Source organism: Battus philenor, unplaced genomic scaffold (assembly GCF_028537555.1).
Source record: "Battus philenor isolate CCGP_79_NKW_IND1 unplaced genomic scaffold, ilBatPhil1.0.hap1 SCAF_27, whole genome shotgun sequence".
Lineage (NCBI taxonomy): Eukaryota > Metazoa > Arthropoda > Insecta > Lepidoptera > Papilionidae > Battus > Battus philenor.
Window position 1 is genome coordinate 5,961,280 of NW_027181690.1, and position 23,376 is coordinate 5,984,655.

The 23,376-nt window shown below is 34.2% G+C and overlaps 1 protein-coding gene across 1 annotated transcript in view; it reads left to right on the forward strand.

Annotated features, from left to right (window-relative positions):
* The window catches only part of Fak (protein tyrosine kinase 2 Fak), a 75,968-nt gene that overhangs the window by 19,071 nt on the left and 33,521 nt on the right, over positions 1 to 23,376 (forward strand). Inside the window, exon 2 of the mRNA XM_068769067.1 lies at positions 7,689 to 8,206. Coding sequence (XP_068625168.1) covers positions 7,773 to 8,206 — 434 coding nt within the window. The 5' untranslated portion in view covers positions 7,689 to 7,772. The remainder of the gene's footprint in view (positions 1 to 7,688; positions 8,207 to 23,376) is intronic.

The window sequence follows — 23,376 nt, forward strand, 5'->3', positions numbered from 1 at the left end:
TTTCGGAGTACGTTTTTCCTAGTTTTCCTATTGTGTACAAGTTCTATTGGTTTTGTTTAAATGTATAAAGTCGCAAACACTTATATGCAATCATGGAAATGTATTTTAATTGATTGAATTATTCCATAAAACACTTTATTGTTATTTGACTTACGAAATAGCCTTTTTTTTTCTTAAACACTCACAGAATAAAAAAAACACTTATTATTTATGTCGTTTTTGGTTAGAATGACAAAGGAGATGGCGAAATCTTCCAATAACTTGAATGATTTAACAAATATTGATTTTCACACAATTATAGAGCTGATAGTAAACATGTGTGCAAATACACTCTAGTTAATTTTAATTGAAATTTAATAGAATTTTTTATAAAAATACAATTTTTATGTAAGTTTTAATCATGGTATAAGCTTTCATTTATATTTATGTTAAGGTAAGCCGGAGTTACTTAGGCAGAGTAAAAATAAAATCCAAATTCCAGTAAAGTAGATAAAAACTTCGCATAATTAATCGTATAAACTCATGCGGAGAATATAATATCAATCAAACGTCTGTCTTTTTCACGTTGTTTCGCTATTCGCATTATTAGTAAAGTGTAAAAATTGAAAGTAATCGTTGTTTTATTATTAAGACACTAAATAAATGAAATAATGATTATGAAAGACGTTTTTTTTTCTTTAAGAACGCGACAAGCAAATAACTAGCGCATGCAACATTGTAAATATTGTCATAGCTTAATATCAAGCGCGTCAGAGAGGAAAAGCTTTGTCTATAATAAAAAAAATAGCTTGAGACAGTACGAAGTCTGCGAGGGCAGTTATTAAGAATAATAAATGAGACAAATCTTAACCTGTGAAATAATTTTTATTTTATTAAAAATTTAGTAACAGTATTTGGTGAAATTATTTTTAATATTACCTTTTTTCTATCTGTTCTATAAATATAAGAAAATTGTCACACAAGGCCATACATTTATTAAATCTTTCTCGAAGTTGAGCAGTATATTATGTTTAAAAGGTGAACCATAAACGGCGGCACGCGCTTCTCGCATCCTGGCGTTGAAGTGCCGCTTTCCGGCTATTGTGTCGCGACAGTGTCTCCGGGCTCTAAGGGCCGCGGTACAGTGGTGTTGTGTGCGCCTTTTAAACCTCTGTAAACGTGGAGTTATACTAGCCGTTTTTATACCTACATTTTTCTTTCCTCAAAGTATTTTAAGAATACGATATAACTTTTTACTATTATGACTCTTAATACAGTTTTACCAAGCTGCCCCAGTCCGTACCGTAAACTTAATGAAATGCTTCTCAATCGTTGTAGAAAATATCGTAAAATTACTTCTAAGCAGACCATTACTTGGCGAAATGAATATTCATACTAATGTCAAATGTCTAAGCATTATGTTTCGTATCGCAATGAGTCAATGCACACGTGGCAAATCTCTTATTGATAATAAATAAAAGTTACGTTCGACGAAATGAAATCTGTTTGCAATGCGAGATCTTTAACACGCCTTCGAGAGATCGCACGCTAATTAACTTTGATCTTATTTTGATTAGATTATTACTTCATTTAATATTTATCTATTAATCGTTTCTATTTAAGGTTAGTGTAAGTCATAAAAAGATATCTAGAAGAGCCCAATTTGATTAAAACTAGAATCAAACTAGATTTATCTTTAATAGCATCTTTCGTCTTAAAATACGTGACTAAAAAGGTTCTAAAAGCGCTAAGAACCTAGAAGAGCCGACAACAAGCTCGGTCGTTTTTTTTCTGTAATTACTTACATAAATATTTATTATACATTGAGTTCGGGCAATACATTCCCAAACTTTAATAAAACTTTTACTTTATCATAATTTTATTGTATTGCAAGTGAATTTATTTTTAAAAACGCATACAATTACCTACAAAAGATTATCTTATTTGAACCTTAGAAAAGGTATTTATTTATGTTATTGAAAATTATTTATTGAAAACGTAACATAAGAAACAAAAATAGTCTTATAATCCGAGACAGTTTATTATAAATAACCATAGCATTTGCTTCATTGTTTAAATTAATTGATTCAAAAGTAACTTTTAATTAATTTCAATTAATATTTTGAAACAAAAAAAACTGTATATATAGGATATAAACTAAACTATATATATTTCGAAAATATATAAAATGACAATGTACAATTTCATCGATGCTTGTCGCCGCACTCGCGACGCCTGTGGCCGCTGTGTACACTCGCCTTAACTCTTGCATTTGTATGACCGCTCGCATCTGAACAATTGTTTCAATTCCACGAACGTAACCCCCGTCTAAATAATTGAATGTATTAATAGAGAGTCGATATTATCTTGGGTTCCATCGGAGCGACATGAATAATTTATCGTGAACACGCCGGGCGATGTCAGTTTTAAATATGTTTTTCTTATCGCGCTCGCTATGAGCTATGACGTCGCTTCTTTCTTAACGAGCTAGTTACTTTTTCGATTTTTGTAAAACATGTTGAGAATATATAAAGCACTCATAATTCTACTCAAAGGTTTAAAAAAAAACACTTGACTAACAAGACTTGTTTTTTTATTAAAGTAAAACCTAGAACTTGTATTTATTATGGTCATATCAGCCATAGTCCTCTTTTGGGTGTTCCACATATGTAACCGATCGGTGGAAGTGTCTTCCAACGACCTTATTAAGGTCGTCTGTGCACCAGATGAACGCCGTACGCTGCGTTTGCCAGTCCGTGGTTTCTACTCCAGAAGCTTAAGCCATCTGTTCTGCACGCTGTGTGTAGTGTCTACTGCAACTTCAAACATGCTTTTTAGCTTGACCATGTTACTTACTTTCGTAAGTCTTCGAATCTCCTTATTCCTGTTGCTTCTTTATATTATCTTTTCTACTGTGTTTATGTTACCGTTTATGAAATTTCCTTATAGATTCAAATAGAAAAAAAAGTTTGTATTGTACCTTAATTAAATAACTGACCACACGAGAACCTAAGGCTTCGGTGGTCATCTGTTCTGCACTTCATATGGCCGGCCCTCTGCTATTTCAATTTGGCAATCCGTTTTTTTATGTCCGTTTCTTTCTTTCGTCTACAGATCACTACATGTTTGAATATATCTCGTAGAGAAATCCTAATTTATTCAAAAGACACCTATTATCTAAATTTCGTTAGATTATGTCATCGAAACATTCGGTTTATAATAATTTCATTATTTTGATTACTGTGGGAAATGTGTAATATAATAAACACGTATATAAAATCAACGAAGCTAAAGATGCTAGGATCAACCGCGAAACTTGCGAAAAAATCGAAAGTATTTTAATGGCTAGACAAGCTGCGCCTGCGCTTAGGGTAATGTCATTCGCTCTGCCAGTTGACCGTGGCCTTATTATCTTGGTCGCTTACGTTATGTTTTGTTTGCATGCCGATCTACTTTTTACGGCATGTGTATACTGTACACGCTATTCTCACTCTATACAATTTTAACGTCTTCGATGATTAAACCTCGACAGAAAGCAAACTAACTTTAAGCTGCACTTGAAGGTCTGGTTATTAATTACAGTATGTCCGGATCGCGACATAAACATAATTTTTAGTAAGAAATGCTCTGTAGTTTGACATTTTTTTTAATACATTTATTGATTATTTCAAATTATCTAATTCCGTACTCGTAAATTAGTATTTTTTATCATAATATATTAATTAGTTTAAGATATGTTTTATTTTAAACGACTTTCTAACATACTTATAAACTTATCAGTTTTTTTTAATAGTTTCAATAATTCTTTACACTTTCACCTGAAGGTTGGTATATATTTTATGGCGTTCTCTTGACGACATACATAACAGTTTCAATAGTTCTGTATTGAATAATAAAAATTAATAAAATTAAAATGTAATCAAAATAAACATTTAATTAAGACAAATTTACCGGACTACGACAGAGCATTTTTTTTTGACGTATCCGGTTTCATTTCCCCTGATTTCTGATCGATTTTTAGAAATTGAGTCAGTTGTCGCCGAGAAATTGAACGCACGTTCTCACACCTGTGAGTCATTATGCCCCCTTATCCCCCTTCCCCCCTCCTCAGTGTCTGCTAAACAGCAAAGATAAGCGATATTTCGTTACATTCTATTTGTAAACTTATCTGTGTTCCGCCAATTTGACAACAAACTTTGTATCTTTCTATCTGACATTGGAACGTAAATTAAAAACAAAAAATAAGTTCACTAAATCATATTTTATGTTTATAAATATGCATACATGTTTAAAGTTTGTCTATTTTAGTAAAGTAAAATACTAAAATTTTAACTTTAATATTTTATTGTTAGCGGTATGAAACTTTTAACTTGATTTATTCTTGATGAACTACTTATAAAAATGTATTTTCAAATGAAAATGCAATGAATATTTTAGTACACAAATTAATTTTATGTTATCATTTATTCTTTTTATGTTTTCAATCTCAGGTTTGTAAAATTTATGTTTCTTTTAACGAACTCTGCTGCTAAAATGAAAAGCGCCGCAAATTTAAAATACAGACCGAAACGCGAAAAACAAATTTGAATGGAATAACGCCTCGCAGAGAGAACGGGAATGATATATACTCTTTGCTAAGCCCCCGTCTGGCCTGCTATCTATACTATATCGCATTTGCATATCAACGGTTGGATTGTCCTGCGCCTCGTAATATATGCGGCTTCCTGACGGCGCCCACTTAGCATGCGCCATGCTACCGATACGTCCTATTCTATTAAGGCAACTGTTATGTAATTTTGTATTCGTGGTGACCACGATTATATATATTTTTAATAGGCGAGAATCTATAATTGACCAATGACCTCGATATCCTAGAAAAAAGTTAAGTATTGATTATAAAGTTCGAAAAATAGCAGCTAACCTTTTTTACCACCAAAATATCACGGTCTTGCCCTACGCGGTGCATATATCATACGGAGAATGACATACCTTTCGCCATATAATTTATAATAGGCATTAATTTTGCAGTCACAGCTGTACAATAACTGAAGAGCATGTTGAACTATTTTAACGAGACTGAGTATTCATTGTCATATAATATCAGGTACGGGCGACATCGTTTAATATTAGTTTTCTTTCATGAATTTATTATTAATAGACTTATAGTGTTAAAATTCAATGTGTTACTTTTGTCGTACCTTGTATCATTTCTCTAGTAATTTATTTATAGTAAAAACTAATGTTTTGTGACATTAAAAAACGAGATTTAGATAGGCGACAAACATGTCAGTCTGTGGGTGCTTCTATACGCCTCACTTTATTCATACTGGAACGTGAACTATTAAAACCTTTTGATAAAAAAAAATAACAAAACTTCTCGTCGTATCTGTTATTAGAACTACATGTAATTCAATGTAAACATGTAAAAAAGGTTTTTTTTTTTCATGTACTAAGTAGTTAGCTTATCAAGAGTTTACATTTCTAAGCGTAGCGGTTGATAGATTGACTTGGTCGCGAATTAACGTAATAGTATAAAGGGTAGCGAGGACAATGCAACTCATACACAAGGAGTTCCATCTATACATTTTATTAAAGGAACCAGAAAGTAATGTCGCATTTTTACGTTAAATTCACACGACTACATTTTTAACAAGTTTTTATTTCTAATCAACAATATATTCACTTACGTTATCAACAACCTTTTGCCATCTTGTATACATATTTTCAATGCCGGAGCGGTAAAAAACAATCGGTTTTTCTGTAAAATATGTCGACAGAAACGACATTACTTTCCGGTTCCCCTTAACACATGACTAGAAGGAGTGTTCTGAACAGAGTTACCTCACTAACGAAAAGGACCACGTCCAAAGGCTTAGTAGAAAGGAATTACATATAATCTTGTTCTCTCCGCAAAGGGTAAGATAGCTTGCGCATATCCAGATTCAAGAAAAAAAATTCTCTGCAAAAAAAAGCTATGATTTGTAAATTTACCTTGAGAATATAGACAGCTCTACATATTGGCGCTTGTAAACTTTTGATATTGAATAGTACGTTTCCTAAGGTCAATTATTCCACCGGTTATGGCACAACCTAAACAGGACCACACAAATGTTTACGTACTACTATTTAGCAATTAACGGCCTCTGAAAGAGACCCATCACTAGTTTATTTATATTAAACATTAAAAATGTAGGTTATGACACTCAACGACCTTGGTTCTGATAAATTATTGTGTATGTTTAAATTGTCAATAAAACCACTTGATTGTTTTGAACGTTTTTGATTGATTTACGCTCGTTGCCGACAAGTAATAAATTTTAAGTATTTTATTATATCTCATTTTGTAATAACAAGCCCTTGGCACTTTGCCCTTTCTTTTTTAAACATTACAACTCGGAGAAGTTCTGCAGAACGTCTCTTTATTATCTATTGGCCCAATAATGAATACGGTGTTATAATAAATGTTTTAGTCTTATATAATTGTAATAATTGTAATCCAACAATGATAGATATGACGCGTATAACTATATTTCAATCTGATCATATCACAAATATGATCAGACTGTCATTTTACAAATATAATATTGTACAAACAATACTTCATTATAGTTGTCATGCACAGATTACCTCGGCCACTATCTATCTTAGTAGGATTGAACGACCACAATGCGAACGAAGCCGTGGGCGTTAACACGCTCATGCATCAATATCTTAAGAGACGCATCGAAACCTTCACTTTTATGGCCACACCGATTTATGTTCATCCATAAATATTATGAAATCGTAATAAATTGTCTTCTATCATCGAGTTTCTAGGAATGTAGGTGAAAACGATTAGTATAATTAAAGATAACTTTTAGCACATTACAAATGATTGCTCTGCCGATTCGATGTGTACAGAAAGAAAGTTTTCGAATTAAATTTTCTCATAATTACCGCAAATCGCAAGGTAATTTTAATTTTTGGTTAAATAATTTCTTGAAACTTTGTAACAATCAGTATATAATTTTATTTGTGTAAGGCTGAGAAAAAATTGGGCTAATATCATGAAAAAGGGAATAAAATTTGGATTTCGAATCAGATATCCGAATATAAATTTAACGTCGTTGCAAACAGTATTAGCAAAGTATCTGATAGTATGCCAAAAACCGGTTTAATTTAATCCAAAACTCCTCTACATTACATAAATATGCTAAGGCGAAACGTTAACCATCTCGCGACTGTACGGTAAAGTATTAATTAATAAAAACCTGCACGAGGAATTTGATTTCATCTTAAAATGTTGATTAGAAATTTGGAGGAAAAAAGATTAAACCACCTGCGTCATAATCCATTGACGATATATCCCCTTTATGGGTGAATGCGATCGCAAACATTCCTCGTATTGCTTATTTGCATTTTGATGTATTACGTATTCCCACTATCATTTGATTCATCCGCCTTATCGCCGAGACTTTATCGAGAATTCGCCGTAGACGTTACGCATTACTGATTACGTTGGGGAGGGGATATTACTATGCACTTGCCGTTCATCCTTTGTATAGTGAATGAATTGGCATCGGATGTAGCGGACGTCGTGTTTGTAATGATCCCGCGCTAGGAACGTGCCAGCCTACGAACCGCGATACAAATTTATTCGGAGCACGCTTATAAAATAAACGTCAGCGGTCCCTAACTGGTCATACTACTTTAACTTTGATTTTAATTAGTACCGCGTGAACATCGATAAAGTCGGAAGTGGTAGTTGAAAGTGCTAACACGTGTGATTGTTAAAAGTGAATCGTTCAACAAAAATGGTGATGGAGTCCGCGCAACACAACGGGCGCTTCTGGCCCCTGTCGCCACGTTTGTGGCGCCGCAGCAATGAGTATTCCAAGGTGGTTTTCGAACCTCGTAGGCCGCCTACGTCGCCGATAGAGATTAGAAAAAATAAAATTGATCTGACGCCGGATTTGCTGCGGTCTAGAAGTTTCATAAAAGAAAGGCTAGATCATTTGAATCTGGAAGAGGTGACGTACGAAAATAAAATCGATGGGAGAAATCGATGGAGTGTCGACTCGAAAAAACCTCCGATGAAAGAAACGAAAAAAATCGAGGAAGTAGTAAAACTGAGGGTGAAGAAACAAAGGCAGCCGAGACCCAACAGCCTGCAGTTGTTGCTGTGCCCGTCCAGCTCTGGACACTACAGCAGCAACACCTGGCGCTATACGCGGGTGCGATCTAAAAGGTATCGTATTTGGTTCATATAAAGTTTCTTTTCGGTATAAAAACAAATAATCGACATAACTTAAACAATTTATGGTATCTTTTTTAGTAATGTCTTTTTATGGTACTTCGATATCCTCGAAATTCGAAGAAATCTTGGTTATAATCGTCTTCCAACGATCCGATTAATTTACGTGAAATGAATACTACTATTTAATTTTACTTAACGTACAATTAATATTTTTTATTTTTATCTTTAAATTCTTAAAATACGATTACACAAATAATTACAAGTAACATAAAAATATAGTACAAATTAATGTGTATCATAAGTCTAAGGGGACGGCTTTCATTACGAAAAAAATGGATAGTATATTTACTATAAAATATTAAAATGTTAAATTATTATAAAAAAATTGCTATTGACGCATAAGCAAACAAAATCTCAAAACTCTGCTACATTTAAGTCTCTAGTTTTAAGAGAACAAATTTGCTACAAAATTATATGAAATAGAACAACAAAGTTAACCATTTATTACTGTCGGCGAAGGAACTGTGAAAGGGAAAGCTAATTAAGTGATCAAGGTATATCAGTTAAGAGCTATCACGAGGCGGCTAGTGGCAGTAATTAAGTCGGCTACACTTTCCCCTGTTGCGAACGTTTCCACATCTCGCACGAGCCGCGTGGGCAGGGCGTAGGCGGCGCGTTCGACTGCACCCTTGGTGCCGCATATCTGTCGTTGGACCATCGGCCCTAAATAAAAATTACGAAACGCCTTCGCAATTACACACCTATCAAACGGTCTGTTGAATCTTGCTATATATTAAGAGTATTGACAAATAATAATATTTTCTGCTTTGTTTACAGTCTTACCAAATAAAATTGTGTTTGTTTAGTTTCAGATATACCACAGATTTCCTTTTTTTTATGAAAAACCTCGTTTATGAGGAAAAAAATTTCTAACTAATATACTTATAAACTTCTATCTACATGTAGACTATAAATAGATTTCTTTCTTTCATATTCACAATCATTTGCAAAGTTTACAAGTAGATGTTACGAAATTATTATGAAGACAATCACGTGTATTTTTAATAAATAAAAACTAACTCTTTCACTATGGAATGTGTTTAGTTAAATTAATTAAAGCTTTTGAAGTCATGGTCACTATTATTTTAATAAGATGTCCGCTACTGGATATAGGTCTTTCCCATAAATTTACAATGGGACTGTTTGGAAGCGTCGTATACCCCTTATGACGACTTTAACAAGGTCATCTGTGCACCTTCCAAATAGAAAATTTTACGTTGCACTAGCTGGAATGTGGTGTCCAGATAATGATCTTAAGTTCCCAGCGGTCATTTGTCCTTCGCGTTTTGTTGCTTACCCAGTGGCACTTCAATTTACCAACTTTTGAAATATTAAGTTACGTTTGTTAAGTTTTCAAATTATGTCAACACCATTTTTGTCACTTTTAACGCCGTTTATTCAGTTAATATCTACAATTTTAATGTTTTACTTATATATATAGATAATTCCCACTCTTTCGTTTTAATTTTCTTCTACTTTCTAAAATCTAGATTTAAAAATTGTACATAATTGAAAATTCTGTTATGTAATTTAGACAAATAATTAATATCTACGAATGAAAATATTTCAAGTTCTGAAGGAGGGTAAATGTATTATTCGTAAGTTTCAATTATACTCGACGGGTTTATACGCATTTTCACCTTTCACCATTTCAAGTAACAAATATACTTTTTTAAGATGTAGTTTGCACAACGCGGGTAATTACGTCCGAGCATTGCGGGGGCGTATATGGTGCAACCAAATGTAGTGCATATTAATATAATTCTCGAGTAAAACCTTGCAAGTGTCAAATAAGTTATGATATTTGGTGACTTAATTGATTAAAGAGACTTCATTGAGAAACTTTCGAACGCAGGCTGATGAAATTTTTACTGAACGGCACCGAACCCTTTGTCTTGTGGTAAAAAAAAAAGAAATATATTTTACGTTCCTTTTAGTTTTATTTAGTCATTATAAATATTTGCTTATTTGTAATTACTAATTGACTAGGTTTGAAGAAGTCATGATAACCTAGACTTTTTCACAGCAGCTAAATTCGCTCGGATGTTATGATGAGGCTATTATTAGTTATTTCCGCATTCGGTGGTCACCAAACTCTTGGGTCCCTGACGTATATTTTTGTAGTGATGCAGCGCAAAGGCCATATTTTCGAGCATTCCGTCCAGAATTTCGGCTCGAATAGGCGGTTGCTATTAACGAATTATTACTGTACTTGCGATCTTAATTTGTCTTATAAATTCGACTTTTGTTATCTTAGGTTGCAAAGTGGCGAAATAAGATTAATGATCACAGTTTCAATCGACCTGGTGGCTATAACGTGTCAAAATTGACCTATAACGGCTTAAGTTATTTATGATACACACCGCAAAGATTTGTGAACCGATCCAAGTGCAATCTCAAGCTCACCTCTCCCATAGCTGTTTTGTATGAGTCCTCTACCTCTGGGCAGTAGACCAACAGTAAAAGATCTGACTGAGACTTGCGATCGTAGGTCGCGGGTTCGATTCCCGGGATACAATCTTATAATTCACACTTTGTTTATTATATAGGATTACCACTGTTCACAAATAAGTTTCTAGAGGATAGGCAGCAACGTCCTCATAGTACAGCACACTGCGATTGCCAATCAGCCTGCCAGGCATAGCGATTATGGTATATCCTCGAAAAAGTTGATTATAAAACATATTGCGTTCTAACATTATCATGGTTATAGGAGTAAAAGCTTCAAAAGGTTGAATTTGTAGTTCATTTACTATCAATAAATAAAAATCAATAGTTTAAGAAATAATAAATAACGTTATGATAACATAAAAAGGAAGAGGGTTTTAAAAATTCGAATTAGTAGGTTTTTAAAATTAATGATTGTGTACTGTTTAAGTTTGTAATTGAAAATAGAAATAGAATCTTTTGCTGTCAAATGAGCTATATATTCACCCTTTCAAAGTTTTTGCACCTGTAATCAATCACCTTGTGCAATAGGTTATATTCATGTTCTAATAATGGCTACCCATCGAGATGGGGTTTTATCTTTTCTTAGAAATCTTGCATTCATGCTTGTGCAGGACGCAACAGTCCTAAGAAATAACCTCATAACCCGTTGAAATAAAACTGTTTGTATGGTCGGTATTTATTAGAAAACGGTTACCTTTATCACGTAAAAATAAATCACTGCATTTACATTTTAATAATATTATCTATCATATTATCAGCCTCTTTAATTTTAAGTAACACATTGACATATTTCGGTAACCCCTGGAGATAACCTCTTGGCACTGGCAAGGGAGACCACGTGCCTCCTGACACGGCAGAAGACCGCTACAATATAAGGATAAGGTCTAGAATCGTACTTTATGTGTAAACATATTATACTAGCACAATGTTGCTGGACAGCGTGCGTGAAAATATTATCGTTGATTATCTTTATTAAGTCAGTGCATTAAATATATTAAATTAAAAATAAATAGAACAGTAGTTCGGATTGTTATTAATTTCACTTGTTTTTATTTATGTTAACGACTCCAATGTTACACTTAATGTTTTCCTTAATTGATTTCTAGTTTATATGCAGAAATAATATCTGAAATTTCACAACTTCTCTGCAATCTTATCTGTTAGTGATAAAGTTAAGGAAGCGTTTACATGCATCTACCATTAATATGATAAGATTATGTTCTTTTGTTCTTCCGTTAATTGTATTTGTTTACCCTGATTCTTGCGTATTTTTGGTCTTATTTCTATTTTAGCAGTGATTTGGCGTATTCTTTTTTTTCCCCTTTACTTCGTTTTCCGAGAAACACCATGTTTGACCAAATGACCAAAAACTTCTTTTACAAAAAGACTATATAGATCAAAATTCGTACGAATGTAAAGTCATCTTTGTTTTCTTTTAAACTGTAGACTCCCACTACATTCTATCCCTTTCGCTTACTTAGAAAAGTGCGTTAGAAAAAAACGTCAGCTCTGTTCCACCACAGCACATACACCGTAATTGCTCGTCATTATTTTAGTCAAAAGACGTCAACCGCTGAACATGAGCCGCATTCAACATCTATCGACGATCTTAAGCAAGTTCTCTATACCTTACAGAAGAACGTTCTATACTGTGCTTAGCGATCTGTGGTCTCTATAACCTTAAGGCCTAAGCTGCTAATTCTGCGCGCCACGTTGCCAGCTCCCTGACAGTTTAACTTACCAATCCGTACTACGTGAATCCGTTACAGACCAATATTGTAATTATCATTGCAGCCGATATACGCCTATTGCTGGGCATAGGTTTCTTCCCAAGGAACGCCACTATAATCGGTCTCGCGGCTAGTAGTCGATACCATTCGAAAACCTTTCGGTCCTAACGGCTGTCGGTAGTAATAATAATGCAATAATAATTTAAATCAACAATATATAAAAAGTATTTTTTATAAACTAAGTTGTCGTGCCCGCTTTTGTAATGATGAAGATATGAAAATTAGGAGCTGAAGTTACATGTATACACATATATGATAACAGTGTAATGCTTGTACGTGGGTAGTTGTAATGTGATTGCGTTCACATTATTGACACGTAGTGGAATTACGGAGCGATTGCTCTGCGACAGACGTAGGTAGGCACGGCGTCGGCTAATTATTTCATTTGCGATCGCCGCGGACGCTTTACTGTAGTTGTTCTTAATTGATGATGGCTTAATTGAAATGTGTTCGCCATTAACTCGAGGTTTTATTTACAACAAAAATGTAATGTAATTCTTTCTTCCGTTTTACTTTGATTAGTTTATATAGTTCATTGTTTTTATTAAATTATTTCTTTTTTCTTTATTTGTGTATTTCTTTTGCGTTTTGTCGATAATTTATATATTATTATTATGCACTTAAAATTATGATGACATTTGTCGTATGACGAAGTTATATGTCTGATAAAGCAATAATTTTTAATATATTTGGTATACACAAAATTTTTCGTTTAAATTTCAATGTTAAATAAAATTAAAGTAGAACTAAAATAGCATATTGTGTAGCATCTCTTAATTACTCGTATTTATGTAGTACACATATGTAAGTGAACTGTTTAAATATATGCAAGTATTCATGTATGTGTGTAGTAATGTGTTTGTATATGTGTATGTATTATGTAGGTACACTCTAAATTGCCTTCTCCTTCATGTCTCTCTTCTCTATGTCTATACAAACTACTATCTATACAAAGAGTTGTCTGGTAGAGATCGCCCCGAATGATAAGACCGCTACTTGCACCATATGAATTGTTCCTTTTGCATCCTCTATTTATTGTCTATGGTGTACAAAATAGTGTTAATAAATAGGATAAATAAATAAAGAAAATTTGTACCAGTTGCATTTATGATTCTGCAAAGAAAATGATTAAGAAAATAACGTATTTTTTTATATTACGTACGTCAAGTCGATTATATAAATGTGTCAGAAATGATTATAAAAGTTTTATTTATATTTCCTTTTAATGAAACTTTTTACGGTTTTTCAGTTTTTTAGTATTTATTTGCAAGCAACAAGCACGAATACACCCGTTAACAATATTTGCCAACACATATTGTCGTTTACAATCTTCGTTGCTGTGTATTATTTTTACGGCGCCTCGTCACCTGCGAGCAAATGACCCGCCATTAATAATTCGCGAACAGCCGCCGTTATTATTATCGTGCAGTGATTCAGATTGCTTCGTTGCGCATTCCTCGCCAGGCGCCTCCAAACGACACCCAACTCCTAATAAGCTGTCTAATGCTGACATCACTGCCGACGGCGCAACGTCACCGCCCGTATTGTTCGAGCCACCAGACGCATTTTGCTTCGAATCAACATGCTACATCACTTAGCCCAACGAACAATAAATCAAAACAAACAATACATTCTGTCAAATGTTCGTCATCCATCGTAGTATTTTACTACTAAAGTTACAGTTAAAATTGCTGCCTATCCGACAGCGCCGTTCTTTGTGTGGACCAATTACACTTTTCTCTTTCCTCTTTTCTCCCACCTACCTACTTAACATAACTCTACTTCGTAGCCAATACACATGAAAAACATTACGCTCGAACAATCATCCACTTACAATGAATTCTTCTCTAGTACGCGTTCCCGACGTGTCTTATTGTCAATAAACATTAACGAATCCACCGCTTCCTAGTATTCCTCAACTAAATCATCACCTACCTGATGTTCAGCTATTAAAATAGTAGGTCAAATAACAGGATTTGTATCGTCCAACCTAATTATTTATTAATTTCTCTACGTAACTCTTAATTTAATAGAATTTTCACTAATTTCAACATCAATCCAAATATCGGCATAATTTATAATAAAAGAGGGTGTTTGTGTATTGTTTAATAAACATAGTAACAGATTTGACTATTTGCGGTTGTAAGAACAGAAGAGAAGATGAAAACCTCGAAAAGATTAGAGTTCCTCCGCTGCTATCCGCTCTGACGAGCGTCGGTACGATCTGTATTGAAACATCAATTGTCTCAACGCGCCAAAATCGCGGACCGATCGACGCATTGAATATTCAACGCGGCCGTTTATTGTTATTATCTGAGTGGAACGGTCGCGCGAGATTTATTCCGTTTTTAATGGCGATATTTCTGCCAGCATCGACAACCTTTTAATTTATGTGTTCGTTTATTGGTGATTAAGATATATTGGTTCGTTTTGTGTGCACGACTTAAATGCTTTGCGAATTAGTTCAACAAAATTCTAGTAATTCCTTAAGAAACTTCTATATATTATGTAACAATATATACGTTAAGATATCATTACGAATCTTGGTACATTATAATAACTTAGCTAACAACTAAGTCATTTTCAATATACATAATTTAGATGTGTAAATGTGTTTGTTAAATTACCTTTGCGCTAAGCTTGTAGATCTGTCGTCTGAACTGCCTTATTTATTTATTTTTGTCTCGAGTTTTAAGATGACATTGCGTTAAAAATATGGCGTCTTCGTCATACGTATTGACAATGAACATACAGAAACTTCATCATCACTATTTCAGTCGTAGAAACACTGCGGGACTTAGGCCCCTCCGTATATTTCACAATAAGACCAGTTGGAAAGCTTCCTGTTTACAGTGTCTTCGGACGACATTAACATAATCATCTGTCCACAAAACAGGAATGAACTGAAGATTAATGTTCGAACATTGCCGTCAAGAAGTCTGGTATTCCGATGATTTTGAGTGCACCAGTAAGTTGGCATTTGTGTGAATTAATAACGTATCATTAGTTCGCAAATAAGTCGCTTCTGTAGCTCTATCAGCTGTGCCACATTTTTTTGAAGAACCCTATGTCCCTAAGCAAAGAAAGCTTAGACGATACCGCATGTATTTAAAAATTTTGTAAGAGACCTTTAGAATTGCAGAGATATTGTTCCAGATGATAAAAGCATTAACAAGTTATGGTCATATAGAAATATCTATGTAATCATTTCAATTCGTTCTGCATCGAACATGGAATGTCTTCAAACTTAAGTGATCTATGTTTAAAGTAAGGTCTCGAACAGGTGATGTCATTCTAGCGGTTGTTATGCAATCGGAATTCTCTATATGTTTACTAGCAGAAAATTTGTCCGTCAACGGTCGCTTGATATCTGTTAAGCACCTTATGCCAGCATCGTCTCGCCCACGTATTGTTCGTATTGTGGGCAACCGTTTTACTGTCGAGTCAGATATTGTTTTAAAACTACCTATCACAAGCGAGTTAAATTTAAAGAAGACGTAATTACTTTTAAAAGAAAAAACTGAAGTATTAGGTATAGAAATAAGGTCACATACGGCATAAAAGTGTGTTGTTTTATTGATGTTTGTCCCATTCACATCGATCGAACGCAGACGGCGTTTTGGCTCAGACCTGTCGTAAGTTAGTTTAACAGTTTCTTCTTGGGCTTTTTACTTTAGTAGTTTTTTTTTTCTCGTAGGCCGCTTGGGCGAACCATGAAGTAACGGAGTATAGAGACGCCAGTAAGAGTACTTGGCCTCTAGGACTTCGGTTTAGTCTGTCATTCAAAACGCGCTTTGTACTGTCATTCATAAAATACGTGTGATAATAGGTGATACGGAATGTCGAGAGGGTCCAAGAAAATTTGACACCGTTAAGGTACTTCAAGCCCTGGATCTATGAAAAAAAATATTTGTTATTTTCCTATATTTCAGGTATTTATTAATTTATAGAAAATTAGTCAATTTTAAAAAAATATACATTTATTTTCAGTAGAGGATCCAGCTCTTTATAGCTCTTAACAACAAGGGGTTCAAAAAAGTGTATTTAAAAGTGACGTATTTTATGAACTGCTTTTTGTGGAAAAAGCTTGTAACAACTAAAGCTCATCATAAGTCAAATAACAAAAGCAGTTAGTCTCATACGCGTTACACCATTAGATATAGTTAGCAACGTAATAAAAAGTAGTCATAAACTAGAACACGTGTTACATACCCACGTGCACGTATGAACGACGTCGGAACGCGGTTTCCTATTGTAATTTGCGGCGCGCGATTATTAGCAGCGGTTCAATGACACGCGGCACTGCTTGTTATTTATTTATTACAATGCATATTGTACACACAGCTCGCCATAAGTAGGCGCTAATTCATCGACCTCAAGCATGAACTTTTTGAGTATCGCTTCATAGTAACGTGACGAATAGAAAGACAGTTATCATTTTTATTTAGCCCTTCATTGCATTTGCGGTTTACTTTGTAATTATGTTTGTCGTATTCTCACACTTGTTAGCAGATATAGACGGATTGTTACAAAACTTAGCCTTTTTGTGAGATACGCAATTTTTGTCATTATGCAACTCATTTACATTAATAACTCTCACTAACCACTACGCCACCAATACTGTGATGATTTTTTATTTTTGTCGATTGTTTTTGCTCGGTTACATTAAGTTTAGAATTCAAAGTGGACAGACAATTCTGTCAAAGTTGTCGGAGTCTGGATGCAATCTGTTTCCAACCGGTCCTTTTGGTAAAAAAATAGGGGAGGCCTATACCCAGTAGCAACGTCATGTGCTTCAGCCACAGCATAATAATGATGATAATGAGGTTGAAGATTTTATCCAAAATAATTGGGGTAAAGCTAACTATCCAGGTATTGACAGCCCGTTTGTTATCATGGCGAGTTGTACAGACAACCACGGATACGATTTTAGAGGTACTAGATTTCTCATAACCTTGTCATTTACACAGAGACCAAGGTACCTTATGTACAGAAGATTTATCTCTCTAGAAAGTGAATAAAACAAAATTATGATATAACTTCTCAGTTCTTTTCTCTCCCTTCATTAGCGTTCAATAGCATCCATATTTTTAAATTCCTACAGCGGCATTTAACTAATGAATGTAACATATCGAAATAACGTATTGTTTGAGCATCGAAGTGCAAATAGCCACAACACGAATGTACTTCAAAACTTTAGTAGAGTTACTGTGTTAGGTGTGGTCGTCTTCGTCGTTTCAGCCCATAGACGCACTTTGCAAGGCATAGACCTCTCCCAAAAATATTAAAGGGGGATATGCCATACTTGCCAAGCAGGCAGGTAGGTTGGCGATCGCATTGCGATATGACACTCAGAGGACGCTGTTGCCCATCCTCTGGAAACTTGTTTGCGGGCAGTAGCAATACTTATATAATTAATGCACAGAGTGTGAATTATATACGATTTTATCTGTAAATCCTCTATCGCCGGGCTGCCACTGCTCAGATTTAGGTGTATCGCTTATCATTGGGATATGAATGTCCATTCTTGCTATAATAAAAATAAGTGAATTTTGTTTTCTTATATTAGTACTTAATATAAAAATTGCCGCATCCTTTTGATTTTATCGGAAATCTGTGTCATATATCTGAAATGATAATAATATAAAATTTCTATTTTACAATGAAATATTAAAACAAAATATTACAATATTTTTCTATAATTTAATAGATATAAGCAACTTATCGATGCAATAAATTTTCATTGAAATCTTTGCTAAAAATGAGAATTGAGAATCCGGTGAAAAAGAATCAATTAATTCTCTAAAAGCGATATCAATCTATTCTGTGTTCTGGTTTCAGTTTTAAATGTTTTGACTCCGATAAATTCTGAAAAGCGCACGTTTATCACTTTAGATAACTTTGAATACTAATAAGTGACCAGTATTAATAATGGTAAATAAAAATTAATGTTTTAAATATTTCGTAATTGTTACATTAAAATGATTACAAAATGTGTAGACAGTTAATAAGTAAGTTAGTAAGTTAAAATCCGCACGTAATTTTCTCACGGTTGTCGATATCGCGCGTCGAACTTTGCATCTTACGCCACCCGCTGCGTCTGGTCATCGGCCTGCGCCATTGCGCTATCGACCATATTGCGCTGCTCATAGAGGTCACTGGCACCGCAGCGCGCGACGCGCCGGCTGCTTGCGATTCACGGAACATCCGCTACGAACATGTCCAAGACCTAGTTAGGTTATGACAATAGTGTTCCCACGTGCATAGACTTATTGCAGTCTTGGCGTTTATCCAGGGCCTCGTAAAATCTTTATCGTCGGCGCGCCTGGATGCTTTGTTAACGTGGATATAAATCCTCATGAGAAATGTTCATAATATATTTCATACGTTTCTATTCAAATTTACAATAATTTAAGACGAAGAAAATATAGTAATATCTGTGGAATATTGTCTTAGAAGTAAATTTTCGATATATATTAGAATACATTAATTACAAAATTTGACAATTCATAAAAAAAAAAGTTTAAAAATACTGTGTTTTTGACTTCAAACAAATAAATAAAATAATTTAAAGTATACAATATCTCGGTGAAGTAAAATATCCTAGAATATAAAGAAATTGAAGAAATCTTTCTTTTCCATTGACAAATACTTTTTGTCCGGTAATATTTATAGCTTCATGGGGCAAAACACTGAAGATATTTATTCTGAACTTATTAACAGAAACTAATCCGGTGCTTCTTGTGGTCTCCGGTGACTTATCTCCATCGGGAGCATCAGCTAGGACCGATACTTAACGATATAATCTAGTTGAAGTTAGAAGTCGTCGATCACATAGTTCGTTTAGGCGGACGTTCTATGGATTGACCTGACTCAAGGTCCCGGGAGTGAACCATGACCTGGGTTTTAGCTCGATACCCGTCTATTTCATAATAAACATTGCATGGTGCTCAAACATTGCTATTATCGGAGTGCCGGTTTTTGAGAAACTATAAGAGCCATTTTAGATACACGGGTTGGTTGGATATAAGTGTGAAAGCTTTCAAAGTTCTTATCTCTCATTTTTCGGTAAAAAGCTTTAAAATTTACACGCATTCCTAATCATCATGTATATCAGATGATTCCTCCGAAATTTGCTACATTGTTATTATTCTATCATTATCTTTTATTTTTCTATCATTATTATTATCTATGTGTCTGTCAGACCAATAACTTCTGGCTGTAAAAAGTCTGCAGGGGCATATAGTAAACAATTCTACTTGCAACAACAACTTGTTCTACTATACTATCATTACATTATTTATTACTTCTGAAACCATTGTTTTTTTCGATATGGTGTACCATTGATTAATTGAGTTAAAACGAGCTATATATTACGAAGACACCTTTAGCTATGACCAAGCGTTTTGTACAAGCGACATTAATACAAAAAAAGTCTAGAATTGTTTTCTCCTATCTGCCGAATATTTGCACCGTTTAAATAATTAAACCAATTAATAGAGCGCTCATATTAATAGAGTGGCCACGTTTTCACAATTAATTGTTTTGACACTAAAATGTAATTCATTAAAATAATGTTTCATATAAACGGTAAAAGTAACTTTGCAAGTTCGTTATGTGGTTTAAATTGGCCTCAAACTTTGTTTACGTTTGTTTTGTAGTGTTACTTTCGATGTTTATCTCCAGAATAAATTGCGGGCATTAATCAGTTAACTATAAATTTACTTTGCAATAAATCATGGTAGAATTTTATTTTATTTTATTACATATGTATAAATAGGTAATAAAATAAATTGGCACAATTAATGACATAAAAAAGTGATTTGAATAATTAATTACAGCTAAGAAATATTTGAATATAATGGATGTACATAATGATTGGAAATAAGTAATAAAATCATTAAAGATGTTACAGTTATTTCCAATCATCATGTATAAAGTGATTTATCTGGAATATGTTGCATTAATTTACATAGTCTGTTGGAATGCGACTGGCTAATATCTTACGGCAGTACAAAGTTTTCATGGACAGATAGTATACAGTAATTTTTTTACTACCTACTTTTTCCTACCTACCTGCTTTTTCCAAACATATTATCATAAAGTAATTAATTATTTTTAGATAGGGTGTACTATACATTAAATGACAGCAAAAAAGAGATATACATTTACCTTTGAGTAGGAGATTTCTTAACGGTAACAAAATAATAATAATAAATGTATATGTTTAAATATGCTCATTAGATTTCGTTAGATTATATGTGATTATGAACGAAGCTATTCTGGAGATAATCCTTTCACAAATTGAATTAATTAACATATCAATCAACAACAGAGGACAATGACCCTTTGTACAGAGTCCCGCCTCGGGTCGTATAGCCGAATATATGCATTTAACCGATGTGCGTTTAAACATAGCATGATTGTACGTACGCGACGCACAGTGCATTTGCATGCGCCGAACGCCCAATCGATGCGTGTTGGGTGTGCAGTGGGATGAGGTTCGAACCCCAACCCCTGCGGTCGGTCGAACAAGCCGCCGTACGCAAATAATTAAAGGCATCCGGCAAGAGGCCGGGAATGAAAGGTATAACTCCGGCGCTGTCCAAACTCGATCGTTTATTTCCTTTAATTATTGTGCGCTAATAGTAATCAATAACTTAGTTTCTGTGACAATATTGGAATGAATAATATTAGAAGTATAATAATCCTTACTTATCAGATTAGATGACAAGAATGAAAACGTCTTTTAATTTTTATGCTTCAAACTTTTCGTGTGCTTTCTAGCATCTTTGGTCACGTGACTGTGGCGTTGGAGGTACATACCCCATAGTCGAATTAAATTATTATATTTACGAAAATCACACAAATTAAACTTACATTCATTCAATATAACGTCATTATGAAAACATTTTTCTGCAGTGAGACATAGCACTCGAGATTCCTCTACGGGATGAAATTAGAAATGAGAAAATCGGTACACGAAAGAAACCATCACAGCCCAGTGGACTTGGCAAGTTGAAGCAGCATTGGGCTAGCCATATAACTATTATATGGCCGCTTGAGCCTAAATGAGCCCATGTACCAGCAAACACAGCGTACGATTTCTACTCGCAAGGTAGACAGACAAATTTGTTTAGTTCGTCAGAAAAGTAGGTTCTATTAGATATATACGTGGAAGGTTATGTACAGCTGAGCATGTACGTATTTATAACAAATTATTTTTATTAACAGTGATTAGTAAACCAGTACAAATAATTTTTCTTTTCCAAAGAGCGTTATTCCCGTTAATATAAGTATGTACTTTCCAGGCCAAAGGTACAGTCCCTCGAACAAATGTAACGAAGCTTTTATTTTTTTGATAGCCTGTAAAAGCGTGTTGCTTTCACAACCTTTTTTCTTTTCTTATTATACCTTTATAAGTTTACGGAGAGCAACATTAGCATGTCTTTCGCGTAACCTTATAACATAAGGAGGATGGAGACATAGTGAAAAGCGTATGAGATTGCGCTTTGCTCTATCTATATAGCAGTGGGTCGGCGCCGTGTCGCCGCAAACTTAATTTTCCGGTGTCTTGCTGTGATAAAACAACATTACGCGGTCCTGTCTGTCGGGTAGTGCAAAGTCGCGTGCTTGCTTAGGGTTGCCATCTGTTAACTATTTATGCGGTTATTCAAAATATTTAATTTTTTTTCTAGATTGATATCTACTAAGATTTTTACTTACGTAGGGTAACAGCAAAAAAAATAAATAAAATATCACATCGTCTTTATTAATCATTTACATTTTAATTACACAATTATAAGACAAAAATCTTTGTATAATTTTCAAGTCCATTATTGTAATAGTCCAACACTGTAATAGTGCCCACTTTAAAAGCACATCGCAATGCGAGAATACGCCTGCTACACCAAAACTACAAACTGTTACAGATTCGCATAGACAACAGTCAGTATCTACGATTAATAGGACGTAAATTCTTTTTCCCGACAGAGAGTGAGAGAGAGAGACAACGGAACAATTACAAAATTTAAAATGAACATTGACGTTTTCATATCGTCTTCGACGTGTTTTGCGAATATTACTCATATAATCTTTCTTAGTGTAAAATTTACCTTGTGTATGGTATCGACTTTTATATAGTTTACCTAAACACAAAATAAAAACTATTTATTTCGTTTTATATACAGGCGTCATCCTTTCAGCCCGTAGATGCATAAGCCTCCCCCAAAGATATCTATGTGGGGATATGTCATAATCGCCGCGGTGAATAGGCGGGTTGGCGATCACAGTATGGTATTATGATACACAGAAGACGCTGCTACCCATCCTCTGGAAACTTGATTGTAAACAGTGGCAATTCTATATAATTAATGCACAAACTGTGAATTATTTATCCCAGGAATCGAACCCGCGAGTTATGATCGTACGTCTCCGTCGTTTCCGCCAGGCTACCTTTTCTCATGTATACAAGGTTCATTATTCCATTAGTGTTAAATATACTCTAAATTGTTAATAATGTGAAGCTTAATGTCTAACATTTCCAAAGATATTTGGTCACCCTAATCCCACCTGATTTCAAACAAACTAGCGAGATAGTATTACGGAAGTCCTTTTGCCATTCTTGCACCGTACCAGGAAACGGAACGTGGAAGTTTAATGAAAAGTCCTACTTACGTCCCGTGTTTTAGAACTCGAAATGTAATGGCTAACTAATTTTGTCTAGGAGAAATATTTTTATTATTAGCTAACAGCGAATTCCGTGTGGAACTTAGAGTTAATATAATGTATTTTAAGAATCGTCTGATATACAGGAAATAGATGTCAGGGAGTGTTCTTAACCTATCAAACTTGTAAAAC